Source organism: Pelodiscus sinensis, chromosome 15 (genome assembly GCF_052426305.1).
Source record: "Pelodiscus sinensis isolate ZL-2025 chromosome 15, ASM5242630v1, whole genome shotgun sequence".
NCBI classification, from domain to species: domain Eukaryota; kingdom Metazoa; phylum Chordata; order Testudines; family Trionychidae; genus Pelodiscus; species Pelodiscus sinensis.
In genome coordinates this window covers 24,548,411-24,575,265 of record NC_143066.1, presented here as the reverse complement: position 1 = coordinate 24,575,265, position 26,855 = coordinate 24,548,411, and the positions used below count along the sequence as shown (strand labels likewise).

The 26,855-nt window shown below is 41.3% G+C and overlaps 1 protein-coding gene across 1 annotated transcript; it reads right to left on the bottom strand.

Moving 5' to 3' along the window:
• Window positions 1–736: 736 nt before the first annotated feature.
• On the bottom strand, window positions 737–26,855 carry LOC102454675 (putative short-chain dehydrogenase/reductase family 42E member 2). The gene is given in 12 exon segments (XM_025178421.3): window positions 737–1,569; window positions 3,231–3,304; window positions 5,412–5,475; window positions 7,075–7,140; window positions 7,540–7,677; window positions 14,436–14,518; window positions 17,731–17,806; window positions 18,538–18,656; window positions 20,822–20,879; window positions 25,334–25,429; window positions 26,489–26,737; window positions 26,739–26,855. Coding segments are annotated over 12 exon segments (1,392 nt in total). The 3' UTR covers window positions 737–1,317.

The window sequence follows — 26,855 nt, the reverse complement described above, 5'->3', positions numbered from 1 at the left end:
CCATACGGAAGCCTGGTGGCGCCTCCTGTGGTTGCGTGCTGAAGTTGGACAGGGTGGATTTGTTTGTTTGTTTGCCCGACACGCATGTTCTTTTTTTTTTGCTCAACAAAAATTTTTAGCCCGCGTGTTTGGTATTTTTTGGGAGACCATCTGGCAACCCTACTGGGGCTGGCCGGTTGTAGGGGCTGCCCAGGCTGCCCACTGGTGCTCCCCGGGCCTGCCATGGAGAGCAGCTGCTGGCTGCCACATGTCCTTTCCCCCACCCACACTCCCTGGAGGAGGGGGCATGCAGGTTGCCCACTGGTATTTCCCTGGGCTGGGCTGGGGGCAAGGAGGACCACACAAGCCTCCTGCTAGTGCTTCCAGCCTGGGGGTGTGTTTGCTTTAAATTAGGATAAGAGGAAGCTGCATACCAAATTTGGTGGTCCTAGTGCTTACTGTTGGTGAGAAGTTCTTGAACAAAGGGACTCACAGACAGATAGATATTGCTAAATATAGAGAGTTGGATTCCGATTACAATATATTATAGAACATTTTTAAGCGATTTAGATGGCCATTTCACTCTAAAAATCTTTAAACAAGCAGAAAGTAGGCCCAATGGGAAGAAATTTGACGGAAGTCAGTTAGAGGCCAGTGACTACTATGGAGCTTTACTAAACTTCAAAGCTGGTGTTGTGAGATATTATGAAGGGGTACTAATAAAGGTCACTTTGTGTGCAAGAGCTTTAATACATGCTGAATTTTAAGTACACTTTTATTTCACCTCTTATGCAGTATCACAATACAATTAATTTACAGAAGAAATTACATTGCATGTCTCTTTTCTGTACAGGTTGTATGCATTGTGTATTGTTTACATGAATCTATTTGTCACTTTCATTGTTCTATTTTCCAGCTTCTCTGTATTCCTCACAAAAACATGCATTGGCAACAGGTCTGGTTAATATTTCTCCTTATTCTAGATGCTTGTTTTTGTTGCTGCAGGACTGCAGATTTATTGTAGCCCTTTCTCTTCTAGTGTGTCATCCACTTCAACAAGCAGTTTGGAAAGAAGCCTTTTTAGTGTGAAACAAATAGACCCGACAGCTCTGATTCCTGCATTTGTCATTGGTGATCATCTTTGGCCTTCTGACTTTACTATACTTTATTGTAACCTTTTAAGAAGGTTTGCTGATGTGCTGTATTTTTTAGTTTAAGCCTAAAAAAAAATCCTATTACATTGGAGCTAATAACTGATGCAAACTAATGCAGCCCATGTGAGCTGAGGACTACTGTGACTGATTACAAGCCAGTTTATTAATGCTCAGGGAACATAAGTTAGTGTTGGTTTTCTTTGAAAAAATGCATAATTGAAAAGTCTTGCAAAGTAAAAGAAAGAAATATCAAACTTAGAAAGCTGCCAATTAAGGAAAGTATGATTTTAAGGAAGACGTGATGATTCTGGTTTTCTGGTCTTGTTTTAATGAAATGGTCCACGGAATCAGCAAATGTGAACTTCTTTGGATAATAACCTAGCTGGTTACGTGCCTTGTCTATTTGGAATGTGTGAGTCACAGCAATGTTCTGCACCTACAAGGCAAAATAACATACATTCTGAGCCATGAAGAAAAACTCTGTAACTATATGATTGGTAGTATGGTATATGACAGGACAGCAAATTCTCAAATTAAAAATAACTTTTGGTGAAATGGTATGTTCCCATGGACATATCTCACATTCTCCTTCAAATTGTCCTCCCAAATGGAAGGTCTTGGGAGTCTACAGAAGAGGCAGAGGCTGCTATTTTCCAGCCTTTTGGACATCTACACAGGGTGCTCAGACCCTCTCCAGCAGCATCTGTTGCTGGTGCTGCTGTATTCTTAGCCAGGTGTCCTCCCTCCATCCATTCACCATACTTCAGGGGCTCTACATTGCCATAATATCTGAGTGCCCCACGATCTTTAGAATATTTATCTTCACAGTACCTGATGGAAGCATGGGAAACGGAGGGAAGAGTAATGACCAGATTTTAAAAAGTATTTAGATACCTAAAGATAAAAATAATCACCTAGTGGGATTTTCAGAAGTGTGCTTGCATCTGGGTGCTTTTGAAAATCCCAATAGATGCCTATCTGCATCTTTAGGTGCCTCAGAAATCTGATCCAAAATTGGCTTGCCCAAAGTCACACAGGAAGCTTGTGGCAGAGCATGGAAATGAACATGTATCTCCCAAGAGCTTAGGGTTGCCAGATGGTTTAACAAAAAATACTGAACACCTCCCCCGCACAAAAAAACCCAAAACACCGGTATTTTCAGGTTTTTTTAACCGGATGGGGGACCCGAATAATGGACAGTCTGAGCGAAAACCAGACACCTGGCAACCCTACAAGTTTGCCAACTGCTACAACCCTAGACTCATGGAGGCCCTGCTGCTCCCCTGCCCTTAGTTGGCCTGAGGGTGGGGGAGCATGCAAAGCCTCCTCCCACCCTGCCAGGAGCACGTGGCACTTCAAAGCGCTGCATACTGCTCGCGGGGGGGAGGGGGCGAGGGAGAGCGGAGAAGACTTCACGCGCTCCCCCACCCCCAGGCCAATCAAAGTGCCATGTGCTCCTTTCAGGGCGGGAGGCTTCCTGTGCTCCCCCGCCCCAGGCCCTGTTTAGCCTGGGGGTGGGGGAGCATGCCAAGCCTCTTGCAAGGCATGGGTGCCTAGTGGGAAGGGGGGCAAATGGGCTCCCCCACCTGCAGACCAGTCATAGTTTGGGGGTGGGGTAGCCCTGCCCCATCCCATTTAAGCCCTCACCCTTCTGGGGTGGCCCGGGGTTAATTCAAACATTTTTAAAGTGGCCCCTGGGCAAAAATTATTGCCCACCCCTGGGCTAGATGATGACTGGCAGTAGGGTCACTGAGGCAAGGTGGGCATAGGAGGGTGGGGGGTTCCCTGAAGGGGAGGATCCCAGAGTGTAAGAACACTGCAGCAGGTAGTACCAGAGGGGGAAGTGTCATGGTTTGGAAGGACACGGCTCCTAATGTAAGGTGGCAGAACCACTACACAATCAGGATACAGTAGGAGAGACATCAGCTGGAAGTGGGTGCTCCTGGGTTGAACTGAGCTAATTCCTGAGGGTCCAGCAGGAGGTGCTGTGGCGGTGAGATGTGTTGTATTACAGTGTCCCATACTTCCAGCACATGTAGCATATAACATGCTTCCAGCACATTTTAATTAGATACTTTTATAAAATACATATTTTACCTCATTTCTGGTCAGCAAAGGTGTAAATTCCATTATTGGGCTCAATGCCAAGTGCAGATATTCCATTGTTGTAGCTGTGAAACAGAGTTACTACTTAAGATAACGGTTAAACAACTAAGCTATTATTATTTTGTATCACTGTTCATGTATGTAATGTTAAAGAAAATGTAAATGCCTAAGGAATTGTGAACAAAAGAACTGAAGTCAGTAGCACTCCTGGCTTCAATAGGATGGTTTGGATTTGGTGCTATTTTCGCACCATAAAGTAGAGGCCTAGCTGGGATTACTTGTATGAATAAAGGGTCTGCATGACTGAATGTGGACCTGGTAGATTGATTAAATAATGACAAGGCTTTGGGAAAACATAGTGATAACCAGCCATTGTGGAGTTTGGGATGCACACGGTTGCAGAATTCAGCGTTGCAAGGGAAATATCAATTCCAGAGTATATGAGGTCAACGTTTTTACTTGTAATTTTTTACATTCATGTGGGGCACGTCTACACAGCAGGGATAAACTTGAAATAAGCTACACAACTGGAGCTACACTAATTGCGTAGCTTAAGTTGAAATAGCTTATTTTGACTTTTGGCACTATCTGTACAACAGTTATTTTGAAATAGAGCACTCTTCCCCCGACTTCCCTTACTCCTCATACAATGAGGGTTACAGAAGCCCATTATTTCTAATTTATTTTGAAATAATGGGCTTGGGCTGTGTCTACATTGGCATGATTTTGTGCAAAAGCGCCTGCTTTTGCACAAAAACATGCTGCCTGTCTACACTGGCGGGGAGTTCTTGCGCAAGAACATTGATGTTCTAATGTGTGAAATCAGTGCTTCTTGCGCAAGAACTATGATGCTCCCGCTCAGGAAAAAGGCCTCTTGCGCAACTGTTCTTGCGCAAGAGGCCAGTGTAGACAGGCAACATGAATATCTTGCGCAAGAAAGCCTGATGGCTAAAATGGCCATCAGAGTTTTCTTGCACAAGAGAGCATCTACACTGGCATGGATGCTTTTGTGCAAAAGCACATGCCAGTGTAGATGCTTTCTTGTGCAAATACTTTAACGCAAAAACTCTTGGGTTAAAAGTATTTGCGCAAAATCTTGCCAATGTAGACGTAACCTTGCTGTATAGACATGCACTATATTATTTCGGAATAACTGACATTATTCCAAAGTAACGCTGCTGTATAGACACAGTCATAGTGAACTTTACCTTCATTCAGGAAGCCTGCACAAGGCTCATACAACCCTTAATTCCCACTTAATCCCTATTGAGATTTTAGGCGGTAATGAAATGATGGATAAATCTTGTGTTGGCTTTCTTCATATGGGTGAATTTTACCAGTATGTGTCATATAAACCAAACAGTCACACAAAGCTAGTGAAAAAATTACTTTTGGAATTGCACAATTTAAAATTGTTCAATTTTACATTTTCCAAAATGTCATGGGAGCAAAAACTCAAGAGACAAAGTAAAAAACCATAATAAACCAAAGCTTGGCATTCAGATACAGTGGAGATGAGGGCTTTGTCCAGCCATAGCGAAAGAAGGACAGGAGCGACCTGATATGGATTTAATCAGGTTGCAACTGTATTATCAGATGCCTGGATTTTCCAGCAGATAACAATGTATAGGGTGGGTAACCCCTGTAATTACTGGGGAAGGGGCTTCCACCAGCTTCCCCTCTTTTTCTATCCAAGTTTCTCCAGCAAATCCATTGCCTACTGCCTGGAGAAAGGGGTTTCCAATGCCAGGGCTTGCAGCTTTAAAACCTTCTACCTTACGTTCCTGAGTCATTGCTGCAAAGCTGACTACCACCCTCCTTTTTGCAGCAGTTTCTCACCTTACCCTCCCCCAGGGGCAGATATAGGGCAGGGCGAACGGGGCGGCCGCCCCCGGCCCCACGCTTAAAAAAGCCCCGTGCATGCACTGTAGCGCCACCGCGCATGTGCATGGCGTCACAGCGCATGCGCCGAGGCAAAGGGGGGGCCAGGCGGAGTTATGCTGCCCGGGGCCCCGCAAAACAGTCATCTGACCCTGCCCTCCCCTCTCCCTCCTTCCTACCCTAGATCTGCCAAAGCACCACTGCCTTCTTCCAGCAAGCCAGGGCAAAGGCCCTGATGTTTTCAGAGCAGGGTGGTCAGGATAGCCAGAAAGATAAAATAAAATATTTGACCTGCTATGTAAACGAGACAAGTAGGAACACGGATCCAGGGCTGACTGCAACCTAATTTTTCAAACTGAAAGGGATTGAAAAATAATAACAAAAGCGAGATTAATTCACGTATGTCTATATCGGTGCAGAAAGTGTATATGAAATAGGGATGTGAATGGTTAAACGGTTAACCATTAACTGGTGAGGGCTAGAGCAGCTCCCCGACTGCTGCAGGCAGGGGAGCTGCTCCAGTCCTGCAGTGGGCCTGCTGTGGACAAGTGCTGCTCTGGTCATCTGCAGCAGCCCCTATCCGCGGTGGGCTTGGATGCCCTGCAGGCAGGGGCTGCTCCAGTGGAGCAGACTCTGTCCACAGGGAGCCCCAGTGCCCTGCAGGCAGGAACTTCTCTGGTCAGGTTGGAACAGCCCCTGCCTGTGGCAGGGGGGCTGCTCCAACCTGGCATCAGCTAGAGCAGCCTCCCCTGCGTGCACCCCCTATACTTGGTTAACCAGTTAAACAGGCTATGTCTACACTACAAGGTTTTTGTGCAAAAACCGGCGGAGTGTCCACACCTCAAGTGTGTTTTTGCACCAAAAAAAAAAAAATACAGTAAATTGACAGGACAAAGGGCTTTTGCTGGTAGAGTTATTCCTCTCCCCACGAGGAATAACTCCTTTTTGCACTACAGCTCTTGCGCAAAAAGGCAGGTGTGGACGATCCACAGGGGTTTCTTGCGCAAAAAGAGCCTATCAGAAAAAGCACAGGTGCTCTGATGGCCATTCTATTAGTGGCAATCAGAGCTTTCTTGAGCAAGAGCATCCATGCAGTGTGGATGCTGTCTTGCACAAAAGCACATCAATGTGCTTTTGCGATGTGGACGTGCTTTTGCGCAAGAAATTTTTGCGAAGATCTCTTCTGCAAAAAAGCTTCTTGCGTAAAAACCCTGCAATGTAGACAAAGCCATAATGTTTAACCAAATAACCAATTAAATGGGATTTTACATCCTTAATATGGAAATATGAACAGATAAAATATAAGATTGGATTTTTTAAAATCAGTTCATTGTTATTGTTTTTATTGTTATTTTACCATTTTCCTTCTCACATTTTCGAAACACAGTTACATGACAAATGTAAGAAATTACATTAATCTGAAATAGCAGTGTATGTGAGCAAAATGCATTTTGTATTCTTTGGTCCTAATGTCACAGTCATGATACACGGATTTTTCATTTTATAGTGTTAAAATGTTATGATTTTTAGCAAATCATTAATAGTAAAGTAATTAACGGAAAATTTATTTGCATCACAGAATAGTAGCCTGAGCCTACATTCTTTGTGAACCCAAAACTTCTCCTGGTGTCAGTAGGAAGGAAGGATCAGATATGAATCTAAAAATACATCAAAAAGGTAGCTTTTGCTTATTCTGGTACACATTGTTCTGTCTTCAATTAGTTATTAAGGACTAACTTTTGGAAAGGTACTCTTGAACCTGAGATGAGCATGCAAAACTGCCAATGTGTACACATAAGTTGAACTTATGAAATTTATACATAAAAAGGAATATATACACAGAATTCCCTAATTTTTGCATCCACATTTGCATGCACAGTTTTCAAATTGTGGGCCTACAGTTTTTCTACATACATTGTATTGTATTTGAAATAAATATACGTGTTGTACATACTAGTGGAGATATCCATTCAAAAAGGTTGACATTCTCGCCATCATTTATGTAGTATGCCTGACCACTCTGTTAAAGAGACAGAGAAAAGACTGCTGAGGTAACATGATACTGGGTATGGAGTGACATGTTTTCATTCTCTCTTTAAATATTTGTACTGATTTTATAAATATAGCACCTGGAGCTGCCAAGAGATTAAAAAATAATTGCTATTAATTGTGCAATTAATCATGCTGGTAAGAAGAAGGGCTGGGGGGCAGCTAATTCTGGTGACTCTGGGGGCAATTTAAAAGGTGTGAGGTGGTGGTGGTGGCTCTTTCGAATTGACTGGCCCTGGTACAGTTGCCCTCTTTGCCCTCCCTGTTGATGAACCTGAGTGACCATTACTATGGTTCTGTTCTGATTATAGCTATTTTCATTTTAAACTCGATAGGGTGTTGCTGGGTATTTTTTTTCCTTTTTACTTACAGCTATGTAGTTCCTCTCAGAGGTAAGTGCTTCAGCAGCCAGGATATGAGCTTGTACAAGGTTCTGTACATGAACCCAGTTCATCTGTGCAGAAGGCTCCCCAAACCGGAAGCGAAACAGCCCTCTCTGAATATTAATCTGCAAAAACATAGAAACATGAAATCCTTGGAGGATTTGGTTTAATTTTGCACATAAAAGAATTACATCAAACATGGTCCAGTTCTTCTCCCAATGAAGTCTATAGGAACTTTACCACTGACTTTAATGCCTCCAGGATTGGACCCTTAATCAAAAACGAAAAGGTTGCTATTTTACTAAGGGGATGTGAGACTCAATTACTGTACAATCTAAATCTAGATTGTCTTTTTGTCATTTATTAGGACAGAAATCAAAGCAAAGACTGTGGCCAGATTTAAAAAATAGATCTAGATAATTTAATAATATGTTAATAAATAAAACTAAAAGTAATTAAATAGCTTGGTTCAGGAAGTAAGCTGGTTACTTAAAACAGTTGGGAGGGAACATCTTCACCCCCATCTATAATGTTAGACAATTTGCTAGGTCTGTTATTATGAGAAAGAGGGATAACTTTCTTCAGAAGATTCTATAGCCTCTAGGAAAGTTACTGGAGTAGGAATAGCAGTCTGAATCAAAATCATAGAAGTGTAGGACTGAAAGAGACTTTGAAAGGTTAATTAGTCCAGTCTCCTGTACTTAAGGCAGTGCTAAGTATTATCTAGGCTAGAGGTGGGCAATAATTTTAGAAGGGGGGCCACTTCACAAATTTTTAAAGTGGCCCAGTGATGCCCCAGAAGGGGCAGGGCCAGGACACTTCCCATGACTGGCCTGGGGATGGGGGAGCACATGAAGTCTTTGCCTCCCACCCCCCTGTCGCCTAGAGAGAACCACCAGCTGTTCAGAAGAGCTGGCGGTTCCCTCTAGGCACCATGTGTCCCTGACGGTGGGAGGAGACTTCATACTCTCCCCCCCCCCCCCCGCCCTCAGGCCAATCAAGGCTTGGAGGCAGGGTAGCTCATGAAGTCTTTGCTCCCAGCCCCTACCCTACAAGGGATGCGCCGCACCTACAGTGAACTGCCAGCTGTTCTGAACAACTGGCAGTTCATTGTCAGCAGGAGGAGACTTGGCAGGCTTCCCCATCCCCAGGTCTAGATTGATTTGGGGATGGGGGATCTGCAGGGTGGCTGTGGGCTGGACAACTGGCTTGGTGGGATGGATGCAGCCTGGGGAGTGTCTCTTGCCCACCCCTGATCTAGGCCATCCCTGATGCACCTGTAATGATGGAGATTCTACAACCTCTCTAGACAATTTATTCCAGTGTGTAACTATTCTGACACGAAGTTCTTCCTTGTGTCTTAAACTTCTCCTGTTGCTATTTAAGTCCACTGCTTCTTCTCCTAGCTTTAGGTTAATGAAAACATTTTTTCTCTTCCTTGTAACAACCTTTTATGTATTTTAAAACTGTTACCATGTCCTCCTCAGCCTTCTTTTCTCCAGACTAAACAAACCCAGGCTTTTCTATCTTTTCTCATAGGTCATATTTTCTGTTTTTTTGTTGCTCTCTTCTGGACTTTGTCCAATCTGTCCACATCTTTCTGAAATGTTTCATCTAGAACTGGACACTACTCCAGCTGAGGCTTTCTCAGAGCAGAAAAGAACAAAATTATTTCTCATATCATGCTTATGAAACACATGTCCAGGAGATGCTTTTTCTTACACTCCTATGTTTCTATTATTTGTCTTTTGTTATGGAACATCACCAATTTAGGGCCAATTTCTGCTGTCTGATTCTCCAGATGAAGTTACTAGTATTGGGACACTCACAAGTGTATTTTAGCACAGCGTAATAAGTATGTAATCCCAGCTAATCATGTTGGAAGAACTCGTTATGCTACAAGTATTGTCTCTTGTTCTGAGAGATGTCCCTTTTTTAAGATCCAAATGGGATCCTCTTGTGGCCTTGCGACACAGTAATGTGTGGAAAGGCCATATGTATTTCATACTGCATATTTGATGGTACATCTTGTTGTAAAGCAGGCTTTTTCTGTCCATGGCCTTCGCATATAGCCTTCATCCTGCCACACAAGGCCCCTCACAGAAAACCCAGACTGTGAGATACTCAGAGAAACATGGGAAGCACAATGCAGCTTTCTGTAAAACGGGATTTGGCCCTGTAGGCATCATAGAACAGGGAGGTGAGCATGAAAAAATAGAACACAGCTGCAAGAGATAAATAAGACTCTCTTGACCAGTCCTTGAAGGCAGGGAGGTAGGCATAGGGAGATAAGACGCAACTGCCATGCACACTGACCATGCCCACACCCAGCACTGTCCACGGGGCCATCAGGCGGGCATCATGAAAAATCCTATAGGGCAGTATTTCACGTTCCCTCATTACCAGCCTATCAGGCCTGGCCAAAGAACTAACCCTAATAAGGTACCGGATATCAGGTTATGTTATAAAAGACCCTCAATCCCTTTGTTCAACGGAGGTTCCGTGTATTGAGGGCACGTGTCTTTTTTTGCCCGGCTAAAGGATTGATCACCCTGAGGCTGCCTCCCCACCCTTCGAGTCAAATATAGGGGTGCACGAGTCCTGAGCATGCTCCGAGTTCTAGTGTGTATTTGTGTTGTGATCATTGCTGGATTTGTAAGTATTGCTTAAATGTATGGTTATTAGTTTAATTAATAGTTAAATTGTGTTAATTTCACTGTGTAATTCTGTAAAGTGTATCTAGGTTCTGTTAACCACACTGTGTAAATTGTATAATTTTGTGTTGTGTAGTAGTGTTGTATTTAGGTTAAGTATAAGAGTTGGAAATAGAAGCCCAGGAGTTGTTAAGTTGTGAAAGTAGATTTATGACTAACTCCACCAGCTGCCCTAATATAACCATAGAGAGGCTGGCTTTAGATGGAGTTTTTATTATCATTATATTGTCTTTGTTTTTGTATTTTTGTTAAGCAAATTAGAGACAGTGATTTAATATAAGTAAATTGTAATCTAGGAATTGTAATCAGTTAGGTATAGTTGTGTTCAAGTTTTCAACCCTGTAAAAGCATTAAGCAATTGTTAGTTAAAAAGACCATTTTCTAATTGTTAGTTTTGATAAAAGAATCATTCCACTTAATAAAAATCATTTGTTTTACACCATCATCCAGTAGTTTTTACTAGGTAATCGGCTTTAACCCTTGAGGCTTCCACCACATCACCGAACCAAGGTGTAACACATCTTCTATTAGATTCTATAGGTTTCAGGTGTGTTTGTACTATATGTAGAAAAGGGGCCACTTGCATAGTAGCTTTTACATGAATCCCTAAATGGTGTCAGGACATTATTTAGACATATCCTACTTTCTCTAGTATTCTTATATAAATTACATTTGGTTTTGTTCCATGTACATGCAAAAGGTTTTTCCATCTGCTTTACTCACAGAATCATAGAACACTAGAACTGGAAGGGACCTCAAGAGTTCGAGTCCAGTCCCCTGCCCTCATGGCAGGACCATGCTAAGCTGCCGCTGTTGATCTTCCAGGGTTTGAATTAGTTCAGATCGCTAATTCAAAGTGAGAAGGGCACTCCAGTCGATACCAGTACCTTTGCTTTCATGAGGAGTAAGGGAAATCAAAGGGAGAGCATTCGTCCTTCACTTTTTTGCAGTTTAGACAAGCTAAGTTAAGCTACTTGAACTTCAGCTACGCAATTAACTTAATTAAGTATCATAATTGGACTTTGTCCTGTAGTGTAGACATACCCTTAGTGAAATACTAGGCAAGAAGTTTCTTTTGCTAAAGGTTTTTTTAAATTGGCTTCATGCATATCTAATCATTCCCCTGGATAATACAACTGAAGTGAAATCACTAGAACAAATGGAAAACTGATGACAGGTCTGATGTTTGAGGAGGCATTCAGTGATTCTCCCTATGCTCACATGCCCTTGACAGTTCCTTTATGCCATTCCCCAGGCTCCTGTTAAGTCCTGGCACTGCTAGCAACCTTCCGGCATGTCTACACTATATAAAATTATTTTGAAATAACTAAAATCAACATAATAACTATTGATTTAACAAAATCAAAATAGTGTGTCCCCACTAGGGATGTAAGTAGTCTACTAGAATAGTCGACTAGTTCACTAACCGATAAGCCTAGACTTATTGGTTTGTTGAGTTGACTGCTCGTATTTCACACACACACACCCCACACTGCCTCTGTATCAGAGGCAGTAAGGGAGGGGGAAAGCAGGAGTTGGTGCTCAGGGGAGCCGGCTTAAAAGCCAGTCCACCCAGAACCATCTCCATGGTGCCACCTGCCCCCTCTCCTCCCTCGTGCTCCATCTTCTATCAGAGGCATCAGCACAGGGGAAGGGGGCCAAGGAAGGCTGACACAAAGCAGCCTTTCCCTGCAGTGGGCCCAAACTCGCTGAAGACAAAGGCTGCTCTCCTGGTCCCGCTAACCTGGCAGCAGCCCTTGTCCATGGCCAGCCTGAACTGCCACAGACAGGGCCTGGTTCCGGCAGCATCCCCTGTCTGTGGGGGATCCCGGATGAGTCCTAGCTCACACCAGGTCCAGGACCTATCCTTGCAGTGGCTCTGCAGTTTAAATGTAGTAAGAGCTGGGCAGGCAGTTAGCCAGACTCTTACTACATTTAAACTGCAGAATTACAGTGGGGGTAGGTCCCAGACCTGGCGCAAGATAGGATGGAGTGCATTTAGTACATTTAAACTGCAGAGCCACAGCACAGGTAGGCACTGGACCCGGCGTGAGCTGGGACTGAGTCGGGCTGTCTTCTCTTATCAACTAATTGAATAGTCAATAAAAATTCTATTAACCACTCGATTAGCCAGTTAACCACTTCTCAACATCCCTAGCGCCCACAACAGGGAATCATCAAAATTAGTTAAAATTATTCCAAAAGAGCGCGTCCACACTGATTGAAGCCTGCATCGGGCTCTGAGTCCCCTGAAGCACGCTCGAGAGATTCCTGTAGCTGCTTGGTCAGGCAAGCTGTGGCACGTGCTTTCAGGGGTTCTTCTCTACAGCCGTTTTTCACATGCCACTCCTCCACTGCCTCCTTCACAGGATACAAAAGGGACGTACTGCATGGATGCCACAGCCAGGAGTGGTCTGAGGCCGGCTGCAGCAGCTGGTGCCCCAGGCGAAAGGCACGATCGACGCCCCCGCCTGCATGGCCGTCAATGGCTGTGACGTCATCATTGCGCGCCCGGGCCGGCGGCGCCCTAGGCAACTGCCTAGTTTGTCTAGGCTCACTGGCTGCCCCTGGCCACAGCACTCATAGCATGAAGCCAGAGCTGCTGCAAAGCAGTGCTAGGCTCATTGGCTTTGTGCTGCACCTCATGGTGCAGTACATCCAGACTGCCTGCATACTGTTCCAGCAGGACAAGGACCAGGACCTCCAGGATGAACCTCAGCATGGACCGCAGGCCCTGCTCACATAGGTCCTGGTGCTCCTGCTGCTACAGATGTCCCTCAATCACCTGGACACTGCAGAATGCCACATCTGGTGGTGGAAGATGAGCTTGGACTGGTGGGACCACATCGTCATGAAGGGATGGGACAACCAGCAGTGGCTACAGAACTTCCACATGCAGAAGGCCATCTTCCTGGAGCTCTGTGACTGTCTCGCCCCTGCCCTCAGGCAACAGGACACCTGCATATGACCCGCCATCTCCCTATAGAGGCACGTGGCCATTGCCCTCTGGAAGGTCAACACACCAGATAGCTACCGCTCTGTCAGGAACCAGTTCGGCGTGTGGAGATCCACTGTCAAGGCCGTGCTCCTGCAAGTAGCCAAGGCCATGAAACAGGTGCTGCTATGGAGGGTCGTCACTCTGGGGAATGTGGACAGCGTTGTGGACAGCTTTGCCATCATGGGCTTCTCCATCTGTGTGGGGAGGGCCACAGACTGCACACACATCCCCATCCTGGACCCGACCACTGTGCCTCAGACTACATCAACAGGAAGGGGTACTTCTCCATGGGGTAGCAGGCCCTCCTGGATCATAAGGGACGCTTCACCTACATTAGTATCAGCAGCTGTTTGATGATGCCCCGGAGCATCCGCTCTACTCCCTGGCCTTGTAGCAGAGCTGCCGGATCTCTTTGATTTTCATCCGGCACTGGTCCAGTGTCCGGGTGTGGCCTTTGTCGGCCAGGTTGATGGTGATCTGGCCATAGATCTCTACATTTCTCTTTCTGGTGTGGAGATCTTGGAGGTTGGTCTGCTCCCCCCAGACCTTGATAAGGTCCAGGATCCCTGCACCATTCCAGGGTGGAGCTCTCCTGTGTCCCTGGCCAGTGGCAGCTGAGGGAGCAGCAGGAGTGCTGGCACCTTTTGGAGGCACTGAGGGAGCATTGGGGTTGCCTATGGCTCCCTTGCAGGCTGCTGTCTCGCATGTGGCTTCTAAAACTGGCCACATGCGAGAAGCCCTTCTCCTACTGACAGGAGTTTTAAGGCCAATTATTTCGAATTAGCAGCACCAGAACATCCCCACTAACACTATTTCAAAATAACTATTTCAAAATTGGCGTTATTCCCTGAGGAAAGCAGGAGTACAGATTTCAAGATAAGCAGCCTGTTATTTTGATATAACGGACTCAGTCGTGTGGACGCTCTGCTTATAAATTTGACCTAAGAGGGATTATTTCAAAACAACTCCCTAGTGTAGATCAGGGTTTTCAGGTGGCCCCTTGCTGCTCCATTATTCATAATATGGCTCCCTCTGGCTTCTGGTTTGTCATGGAGATATCAAGGGCACTGTTAGAGGTAGCTGTTTTGACGTTAATCTATGACATTAATTATAACAAATGCGATTGTATACTAACAAAAACTTCTATTGAGAAATAAAATATAATAAATACTGCTACTCGTGGCAGATGTCTTTGCTCCCCTGGTCCATAGATGCCTGGTGGGCGAAGAACACATGTACGGAGTTTATCAGCTCCTAGGAGATATGATAAAACATGATTCTCAAATGGCTTTCATATCACTACATTATAGGTACTTTTCATAGGCTATGAATATCCAATTATATATAAAATGCTCTAGGCACTCCATATGCAAAATTTACTTTTAAGTAAATGATTTTCACTTTCCTTTAAAAAAGGAAATAAAATTAGTACTCATGAAAGGTTACTGGCTTGATAGGCCTCGTTTATTTCTTTATCCACAAAACAGCCACAACATGGATAGTAGCAATATAAGAATTCCCCGGACAGCTTTGTAGTGTGCTTCAAACTGATTTAGAGGGATCCCCTCTAGCAGTTACTGGGTATTTCAATCCCTTGTCCATATAGTCTTGGATCTCTGTATTGAAACAGCCAACAAGAATACTGAGTATGATTCTTTTTTGTGATGCAAACAAGGATCAAATAGAAATTGGAATAAGCTCACCAAGCAAATTTTACACAGACCCCTGAACAGCAATCAGGAAGCTTTCAGTGACTTTCAGTCACTAGAGACATGAGCTGGATTTAAACCATTAATTTAGAGATGAAAAGCTTTGAATACTTGGCTCTTGGATAGTTGATGGCAAAATTATCACTGACTTTAATGGAAGCAAGATTGGGTCTATCTCCCTATTTTCCCATAGTACATTGGTGATCTAGTTAATCATATTAGAATAATTATATTCTTAATACACTATCATAAGACTTTGATGAAGTGCAGTATTAATCTTGATATTGCATTAAATCCAACTTTAATGTTTGAAATGTTTAACTGTATTTAAAACTGGCTGAGCCATCTTAGGCGATGTCTCAACTGCACTTTGTTATTTAAGCCTTTGTTGCTAGAGGTTTGAAAAAAAATCCTCTAAAATGACATAAGAGTTAATGACAAAAAGTGCTGGTGTTGACAGAGCTTCGTTGGTGGGAAGTGTTTTCCCATCAACGAACCTACTGCCTCTTGTTGGTGAAAAAGAGCAGCTACACTGCTTACCTTAAAATAACTCTATACACTGCATAGATTAAGTTTTATGATTTATTTCTTATACATGTAAAAATATGGGGTAATCTTAAGAATGTGAATTATTATTGTAAAGAGCAATGAACAAAAGATGAAAGAAACAAGGCATAACATATAGAGTAACTTCTTTTATGTGTTAAATTACCCTCTTGGGATGTAATTAACATTCATGGTATTGTATTAATCCCTTGTTGTATTTTGCAAGTATCAGATGAAAAAAATCCTTTGTGGAAATTGGGCACAGCTAAATTTAACACTGTCACCTGGTCACATGTTATCGTGTTGCACTTTATGTTACTTTGTATTGAACTGGCAGTTATAGTATCTCCCAGGTGAGTTCAAGTGTATAATTGACTCCCTCAATACGGAAAACTCTGGGAAGCCCTAATAAATAATTCCAGGCTGAAGTATCAAATGCCTTCTGTAAAGTTTAATTTATAATTGCAGGGAACTAATGTTATAATCGGTATTCATATTTACTTATGATATACAACACTTTCAAAATGATTCACTGAAAACAAGATTTATTTTTAAAAATTCTTCTATCCCTTTAAATAAATACACAAACTCAATGCTGCCATTCAAAAGTGTTGTATTACATATGTTGTAGAAGTCGTAAACATTTTAAAATTATTTTTAGGGAAAATGTTTTAACTTTCTGGTGTTGTGTTTTCTGGTATCTTACTATAATTTTGTGGAATATAAGAACATAAAACATAAAAACAATCATACTGAGTTATACAAAATGTCTATCCAGCCCATTATCCTGTCTTCTGATAGTGGCCAATACCAGGTGCCTCAGTAGGAATGAACAGAAAAGGTAATAATCAACTGACCAATTGCCCATTCCCAGCCTCTGGCAAACAAAGGCTAGGGACATAATTCCTGCCCACCCTGGATATTAGCTAAAGATGGACTTATACTTCATGGATTTAGCTAGTTCTTCTTTGAACCCTTTTATGGCTTTGCCTTCACAACATCCTTTGGCAAGGAGTTCCACAGTTTGACTGTGCACTGTGTAAAGAAATACTTCCTTTTGTTTGTTTTAAACCTGCTGCCTCATTTTTATGTTAGGGGAACAAATACATAATTTGTCCTTATTTACTTTCTCCATATAGGTCATGATTTTATACACCTCTATCATATCCCTCATCTCTTTTCCAAGACGAAAAGTCATAATCTTATAAAAGTTCCCCTTATACCAGTGTTTCTCATAGTGGGCCATGGTCCCAGTTTGGGAAAGCCACTAACAGGCCCATACCACTTTGTTTACCTAAAGGGTCCATAGCCATGGAGCCTTATGCCTTCCACTGGCTTTGGGTCACCATTTCCAGCCAGGGGGAGCTGCGGGAAGCAGAGTGGCCCACTTTGAGAAACACTGCCTTATATAGAAGTGGTTCCATAACCCTAATCATTTTTGTTTTCTTTTTTCTGAATTTTTCCAATTCCAATATATCTTTTTCCAATTTGGCAACCATATCTGCACACAGTATTCAAGATGTAGGTGTATCATGGATTTTATAGAAACATTATGATTCTTTCTGTCTTATTTTCTGACCCTTTCTTAATGACTCCCAGTATTCTGTAAATCTTTGACTGTTGCTGAGCCTTGAGTGAATGTTTTCAGAGGACTATCCACAATGACCTTGTCAAGTTGAGAAAACACAAAGGCTGCGTCTAGACTGGCATGATTTTCCGGAAATACTTTTAATGGAAAAGTTTTCCGTTAAAAGCATTTTTGGAACAGAGCATCTAGATTGGCATGGACGCTTTTCTGCAAAAGCACTTTTTGCGGAAAAGCGTCCATGCCAATCTAGACACGCTTTTCCGCAAAAAAGCCCCGATCGCCATTTTTCCAATTGGGGCTTTTTTGCGGAAAACAAATCTGAGCTGTCTACACTGAGCTGTCTACCTTTACGCAAAAGGGACTTTTGCCTGAACGGGAGTAGAATAGTATTTCCTCAAGAAGCACTGATTTCTTACAGTAGAAAGTCAGTGCTTTTGCGGAAATTCAAGCGGCCAGTGTAGACAGCTGGCAAGTTTTTCCAGAAAAGTGGCTGATTTTCCGGAAAAACTGGCCAGTCTAGACACAGCCAAATAGACATGTCAGTTAAATATCACATCAGGAGAAATAATAAGTCCTATTATCTTGTTAATGGCTGAAGTAAATGAATGTCAATTGAAAAGTACCTGCTACTGGAGTTCCATTAGCTGCTAGTACCATTTGGTCTGCAATTGATTTGGTTTTGGAATAATGGTCAATATGCTAAAAAACAGAGCAAATATTATGGTTTTGTTAAATTACATCAATGACAAAAATAAATCTCCCTTAACCTGGTTCCCTGTTATCTGCTCTTTAAGAGCTTCTCATAATTAAGAAGTTGTGGGGGTATTAATTTAGGGTAAAATGTCTATATTATTGCTTTATACATGAGGCAAATATGTTTGTTTATACAAATCTGGATTTCCAGGTGACTCTAGTGCATTTGAAGAATATTTAAAATTGTATAACAAAGTAAAATATTTTTACAGTAGTGTTACTCAGCTTTTATTTGCGTAATGTTTTAAAATTTGTATTAATTTTGTAGTAGCAGAAAAACCACTTACGTTTTTAGGGTTTTTATTGAATGAATTAATGGTTAGGTGAGAATTCTTGGGTTGACTTTCCTTGTAGTGTGAGTCGCTGATCCTAATCCATATAAGGGGACCTTTATGTCCTTGTGGAATTGTATTAACTACAGTGGGACTCTGCATGAGCACAAGGACCCTTTTTGGTTTCTTTCCATAGTCAGGGCCTTGATGGTCAGCCAAGTATATACTGTACTCACAATTACTTAAAATAATTATGTATTATGTCTCATATGGTGTCTACATGTAATTTTAAAAATAGAAGATTTTTCTTTTTTTCTTATTCTTCTGCATCCAATGTTGTTCAGAAACAACAGAGCAGGTCAATACAATAGAGAAAACATGGAACAAATAATGTAAGCAAAATACCTTTTCTAGTGGAAAATATGGCACAGTTTCCTCATTACCGTCTTCAATGGGGTTCCCTCCAAACACTACATTCACTGTACTAGTATATATCAGTCTGGGAATGCTCTGTTGTTTGCACACTGCAGTGATGTACAAAGCAAATTATTTCAATAAACATTGGAACAGTATGAAAATAAATAACCTAGAGCATAAGAACGGCCATACTGGATCAGAGCAAAGATTCATTTAGCCCAATATCCTGTCTTCTGATATTGGTCAATGCCAGGTGATTTGGAGGGAATGAACACAATGGGTAACCTACATGAACAGGGAATGAGCCTTTTAAAAATGTCACACAGATTATAAGAGTAGTCTTTCCATTTTAGGATTGTTCAGGAATATACAATAATAGCTTACATTTATATAATCCTATGCATTTCAAATGATCCCAAGTGCTTTATAATTTAACATCATGGTCTGACTGAGTTTCTGTGAACATTATGTTTTTGTAGAGGATTAGAACTCCTCTTTTAGGGAACAGGATTGGGCCCCATTTAACTGTGTTAGGAGCAGCAGAACTACTCTAATGATGACCCCCTATATCTTCACACACTAGTGGGATGATACCAAGAAGAATTGCTTTTAAAACAATAACCATGAAAATAGTAAATTCCTTACAAATAAATGAATACTACGGTAATCATTGTATCAGGTTAAACATGCTAATGAAAAGCTGCTACCAGTTTGCAATCAAGAGGTAGAACTGTTTCTTCTTGTTTCTGGCTTTCCTACAAACCTGTGGAGATACAACATTCCTTAAATCCTCCATAGCTGGAGAAGTTTGAGGACCAGAGTTTAGCGATCCAAGAGAATAATCTCCATGTTTGAGCATATATGCCGTTGATTGTGTCCCTAAGTATTAACCTCCACTTAGTCCTTGAGAAGAATAATGTGATGGAAGAGGAACAAGCTGTACAAGGGGTCACAGACTGGCAGAATATGGGTGCAAAAATAATGTTTTTGGTAGCACAAATGTCATTATATCTTGGGAATAAAGAATAGAGGTACAGAACTGATATATGCAATACTATTTGAAAAGCCATATCTGGAAATGAGAGAATCTGAAAATTGTTTGTCATAATTTTCCTGAGATAGTTGGTTAAAGGCTAAAATCTAAGAAAAACAAACATGAGTTTGTGTATGGAGTTTTCAAATACAAAGTCAAATAAAAGGGAAGCTTTCCCTTATGTGTATATCTGTAGTTTTAATAAGGTAAAGTGATAATAAAAGTAATCCTGGTACTCAGAGACCATATTCCATGTGATAATATAAATATCTTTTTCATGCATTAAACAATTGTTTTAAATCTCACGATACCCATATGAAGGAGAGAGATTTTATAATGTCCATTTTACTGATAAGAAGTAGAGAGAGATTAATCGTGTCATCCTGATGTGAGATGATGCTCGTGGTTTTGTGGTGAGGGGCAGAAGGTGGGGACTGCGCTCCTCTGTAATGGACTCAGCTATGCCCAGATGAGGGAGTCAGGGGTGATTTAGGATTCAGAGTAGTGATCATGTTGAGTGTATGAGTAAACATTTGAAGAGAAATGTGAGAAAAATATAAAGTAACTAAAAAACTGGAAAAGAGAAAAATTTGAACTGACACTAAACCTGTACTGATGGGGGAGGAGAGTTAACATGCAAATAAGAGAATAATACATATGAATAAAAAAGATGAATAATAAGTTTGTGTAAAAAGGGAGATTGAAGCTGTGTTGTCTGGCGCTGGAGGCAATTGTGATGCCATTGTCCTGATGGGCTTCCTATTTGTGAGAATTTGATCATTACTTGGTGAGTGTTTTGCCTTACTAAAGATTTGGTAGACCCGTCTAATGAGTCAATGAATCCTAGACCAACAGTATATTGATCCTCTGTTTATATAATTCTGTGAAAGTGGTTTGGGCAACGACATGGCACAGGAAATGTAGGATCCAGGAGCCTCAAAGGAGTAATTTTGTCCCTGTCCTGAAGCTCGAGTGAGAGGAATATAAATTCCTCCTGCTTGCCTCTGCAGTTCTCCGGAATCCCATCTAGCTGTTTGGCTTTTAGTGACTTAGCCAAAGTGACATAGAAAGCCTTGAGACAGTCAGATACAGAACCCAGGTGTGCTGTTTTAGTACTGTGTTAAAATGACATTTTCCATATAAAATATATACTAAAACTAGTTTAAGTATGCCAAATAACTTACTAAATGGTATATTAGTTTGCCATATCAATGCAAAAAGAGACATCTAGATACATACCTTCAATTATGAATTTTGTTCCACCAACATTTATAGATTCAATCTTTTCTTTATGTAGCTAAAAGAGAGATTGAACAGTATTTGAATAATCTCACATTTTATATTCAGTTCTACAGATGGTCAGGTATTTTCAAGACAACATTTTTTTGCCAGGAATGTCAATTATTAAAACAAAAATTGTTTCTGAGAATAGTTGGTTTGCATTCTGTTTTAATGTTCTTGAAACAAAAGCTTTGTTTTTTCATTTCAAAATGACTTTTCGTTTAAAAATGCAAAAATGTATCCTAAAACAAGGATACAAAAAGGAGAATTTTAAACATACATGTTACAGTAGCAATTCAATGGTCAATCCTTTGCAGTCAGAGGTTTTCAGTGAATTTGTATTGAACATTGACAAAAACTAATTAACAAACTTAATGTCTATGTTGCTATTTTAACTAAAATGTTGGGAGGATTTCATTTTATTTTTTAAGACGATTTGGGTTTTTTAACATTATTATTTTAGCTCTCAATTTCTTTCTAAGGATCATACAACAGGAACAAGTTTTCTTAGCTTTGGCAACATTTTACCTACTAACTTGACAATTGAGTATTTAAATACAGCAGCCATTGTAGTAATTTAATTCAAGTTTCAGTCTTCCCAATCCACTTACCTGGAATATATTATTTCTTGTTTTTAATAGGGACATTTGTAAGTTCAGAGATTGTGGATAAGACTTTCATTGGGTGCTATGACAAGCACCCAATGAAACCAGGATTTGGCCATAAATAGTTAAGCCTCACAACAAAATTGAAACTTAGTTTAGTTTATTATCCTTCTTTTACTGAGGGTGAAACTGAGGAACAGACAAGTGAAGTAACTTGCCTGGGGTTACATTTAGAGTCAGTGGCAATACTGTGAACCCCACTCTTCTGCGTCAGTGCAGTAGTCTAACCCCTAAACAGCACTTCAATGACACATCCTCGCTGAAAATCCTTGGTTGCTCCCAGACTGTTTTTGGAGCCTCTGAAAATGAAGTCACTTCCCCATCCTTAGTACAAGAGCACCAAAAGAACAGATTCACTCTAACTAGAGCTGCTGTTTCCACATAACAATATACTGAAACAACTTGAGAATTTCATTCTACAACCCTTTAGTATAAGCAGGGTCAGTGTTCCTTCTAATTTCACCCCCGTCCATCTGCAGAATAAATTTTGTTATGTGTGGATGTGCACCACTAGTAGAAACACCTGTCGCCGGCTGTGGATTCTCTGCTACTCAGCTGCACCGCGTTTGAATCTCTCCTGGATAGCCACCCAAGTGCTCATCTTACAGGGAACACTGAGCAGGGTTTCAGTCTGTGGGCTTGTGTTCTCTAATCTCTTTCTGGGAAAGACTATCAGTTCCACAAGGTTGTGGCAAGAAAGCTCTGATCCACCTAGAGTCCTTAGATTACTATGTTGCCCTACTCATTTAGCTTGAATGCCTCTGGGTGACACTGATCTTGTAGGTTGATTATCTCCTAGGGAATGGAAAACATTTAGAGGTCCATGCTGACTCTATTAGAGTTGACAATAGCCTTTGGTATTGTTAACCATGAAGCTTTATTAACTAATTTAAGACTTTAGTTGGGAAGGATAATAGTGTTTCTGACTGGATTAATTCCTACTTGTCTGGAAGGTTGCAACGGGAATTATTGGACAATCGTTATTCTGTCCCTAGAGATTACTTCATATCTCAATTTTATTAGTGTTCCTTTTCAATGTATGTAAGAAAGTGTGTGGAAAGGATGTGAGGAACCACAAAATAGTCTGAGTTGCAGTATCAAATGTTTGCAACTAACACTCTACTCTGTGTCTTGTTTTCATCAATATTGGACTTGGGGTGGAAACTCTGATTTTCTAATAGTTACTTGAGACTGAGATATGGAGGAGAATACACTGGATAAATTCAGTCTTGATAACGTGGAGATGATAATAGTGATTTGGTTGAAGGATTTTGAAGATATTACAGGGATGATTCCTGCTCCATTTATCGAGGAGATTTCTTCAATTTTTGTCTAAGATTTACAATGAAGAGGTGCCCTTTGATTCCTGTTCACTCCTTAGAACTCTGATGGCCAGGAACACCTTCTCCCATCTACACTCAGCTCAGTGTTTGCGACCTTTGTTTCGGATCTAGATACAGTAACATAGCCCGATATGGTAGGTAGATGAGATATGAATAATGGGGAATAAAAAGAAGTAAACAATAGCCATCCTATTCCTTATCTGTGGAAATTATAATTTTTTTCTACCATGGTAGAAGATTTGTATCAATATAAATTTCATTAATAACTTGTGGATTGTACCCTGAAACCTACTGAAAGTTGCATTTTATATGTTTAAAATAATTACAATAATCAGTAAATGTACTGTTTAAATGTATATTGTTGAATCAGTTTTTCTGATATACAGATGGTATTGAGGACATATAAATATTGGCATCAATATTTGATTCTTAGTTGTGTTTGAATATACTAAAATATAATTTGTTATTTGATCTTGCACAGCACAAATGCTGATAGTTGCACAGATAAGCACAAGGTTGAATGTAATGCACAGAATAAGGAGTACAGAGCCACCCAGTCCCAAAGAAATGTCAAGTTACTCTGCTTAATAGTAGTGGTAGAACCAAACCAGGGAGTGTGAGGCTGAGCACTTTGTTTCCATACTGAAGATCACCTATATGCCATATGTCTCCAGAAATGCCTGTTCTCTCGGCACACTGCACTTTTAAAAATCTGTGCTCTTGGTAGTAAGGAAGAACATATGTAGAAGCTTTGACACTACCACCTATTGTGAACAACTAAGCTTAGTGCTTTGCTTACTTGGAATCATGCACAGCCACAGTTCTGTCTTGTGCAATGGCACATAATTAAGTATGTGCTCTGGGCTGTGTACTGTACAAGGATTTGCAGGATCAAGGCCTCGGGGTATGTCTAGACTGCAGAGTTTTTCTGGGATACCAGAGTATCCCGAAAAAGCTCTGCCACGTCCAAGGAACGCGTTTGCTTTTCCAAAAAAAAAAAAAATTCGGAAAAGCAGACACTTTTTTTAGCATCGCTGTAAACCTCGTTCTACGAGGAAGAAGGGGTGTTCAGAAAGAGGCTTTTTTCCCTGACATTTGCTGAGTGTTGATGGGCCAAATATCAGAAAAGCCTCTTTCGGAAGAAAAGCAGAAGAAGATACACAAATTGTGGTTCGCAATTTGCGTATCTTTTTCTTATAGAACGTTATAGTCTAGACACAGCGGCTACGTCTACACTGGCCCCTTTTCCGGAAGGGGCATGTAAATTTCACCAGTCGTCATAGGGAAATCCGCGGGGGATTTAAATATCCCCCGCGGCATTTAAATAAAAATGTCCGCCGCTTTTTTCCGGCTTTTAAAAAAGCCGGAAAAGAGCGTCTACACTGGCCCCGATCCTCCGGAAAAAGTGCCCTTTTCCGGAGGGTCTTATTCCTACTTCAAAGTTCAAAGTAGGAATAAGACCCTCCGGAAAAGGGCACTTTTTCCGGAGGATCGGGGCCAGTGTAGACGCTCTTTTCCGGCTTTTTTAAAAGCCGGAAAAAAGCGGCAGACATTTTTATTTAAATGCCGCGGGGGATATTTAAATCCCCCGCGGATTTCCCTACGACGACTGGTGAAATTTACATGCCCCTTCCGGAAAAGGGGCCAGTGTAGACGTAGCCAGCCAGAGAGTAGTTTATAGACCTCCGGGTATTAAACAGGGGATTGGGAGAAAATGTGGAATTGTAATAGAAAGCAGCAGTAGGAAATTACACTCAAATTTTAACTTTCAGTGAAAAACTGAGCAATCATTTTGACATAGAACATGCACAGACGTTTTGAAATCTTATGCTTTTGAACAACACTGGGTTAATGCCATTTTATACAAGGGGTTAAATCTCTTCTTATCACACACTGCACAAATTTTAAGTTAGTTAAGACATAACTTTTCTATCATTGTAAATGAAACTCTACAGTAATTGGTAGAGGGTAGATAAGGTCATTGATATGCTAATCTGTTCATAAAAAATTGGCAATTTGCAAAAAGATGGGCATTTCAAGAAATATGTTTGATAGGGAGCTCCTTAAAACTATGATGTTTAATACAGTTTGTTATTGATCCAGTGAGTTCTCAAAACTGCACAGCAGGGAGTGAGAGAGGTCGAGCACAAGTCTGAGTGGAAGCTACAGACATAGAGTAAGAAAAGAGGAGAATCATGGATGTAGAATTAGTGTGCTTGAGGAAAAGGACTTAATAAAACAGCCCAGTTATTGGGAGATCTGAGGGCTGGGATGAGGACTTGCCTCTATGATACACTTTTTCATTATTTGAAACACCATCTTTTGAAACTGGATACTCTTTTTTATTGGAGTGCTCAGAAATCTGAAATATTGTGCTACTCTAATCACCAGTATCACAGGCTAACTGCATGTTGATTTTACAAGGACTCAGCTAGAAAGACACACAAGATAATTGTACTTACTTGCTCTAGTCCTGACATTCCATATGCAGCTGCATGAAACACACAGTCAGCCCCTTCACAGGCTGCAGATAGGGCATCATAATCCCTCACATCAGCCTGTAATATATATGGAATTATATTTTGAATTTTATCTCAAAACTATATTTTAGAGTTTGGCATGAAGCTGCTAACACCCATAAAATGCATGCATGAAATTCTGTGTACACTTATAGGGTCCATTTTAATACTTTATAATGATATTTATAACAACTTCCTTTCCTGGAGAGCAATAGACTTTGCAAAAATCAATTGCTTTCACCTTAGAACACCCCTCAGAAAAAAATATTGTACACATTTTACAGGTTAAATCAAGGCACAGACAGGTGATATGACATCCTTAAAGTCATATGGAGTTATGGAGGAGTCTTACTTCAAAAAAAGTATTTGACATTGTTTACAACTAGAGGATTTACCTGGTGCTGCTTGGGTCCTTACCTGAAATATTTTTTGTTTTTCTTCGTTTAAATCATTGCTCTAAGGTGGGGCTGGTGTTGAGAGGTTCAGTAAGCAGGCTGCCCCAAAGAGAGAGGCCAGCCCTAGGCCTCTGTTACCACAGCAGCTTGTGGCCAGATGAAAAGCACTTGTCCATGGCGGCCGCAGCTGCAATGGGCACAGAGGGGTATGTATTCCCTGGCTGGGGGACAGACAGATACACAGACAAACTCTTTCAAATATATAGTAGATTGCTGTTCCTTTTTTCATCCCCGACCCATTGGTGCCCCAGTGGGGTTATAGCTGTCCTGGTCCCCAACTGTGGCCCCTTGCTGCCCCTCTGTGGTAATTTTGCAGTATAACCATCCCTGCTAGCAGACTTCTGCCTTTGTGTTTTATGAGAAACATTCCAGGCACATCCAATTGTCCAGGCACAACCAAACCCTTACCTTGCTTTAAGTTATAATAAGAGGAATTTGCATGCCAAAAGTCCCTGTGCTTACTGTTTAGGAGGAGTCATTGAACAAACAGACTCAAAAACAGACGGATGGACAGACAGACACAGACTCTCTCAAATATATAATAGACTGTTCTGTGTGCTTTGAAAATTATGCTGCTGAGACACTGCATAAAAAACAAATATTAACTTAATTTGGTTGTTTTGAACATGTATTTTTATCATACCTGAATAAACACTATTCCACTGGGAATTTCCCAAATGGGCTTTTGTATATCTAACAGAACAACAGAGGTTCCTAACTTGGCAAGTGCACATCCCAGATTATATCCAAAGTAGCCACCACCTCCAGTCACTACTATGTTCATGCTTCTTTTACTTAGTGCTCCAGCATGTTTGTTCATATTACAGTCAGATGTTTGGCTCCAGGGGTGCACTACCTCATTAGATATACATTTTGGGTCATGTCTACCACATGAGATACGATTTTCTATCAACAGACACATAAAACAATTTTTTTCCCATGTCGAAAATTGCTCCATGATGCTCTGAGGTGCAGATAATCCCACTAAGTTTCATGTTAAAAAGCTCCAT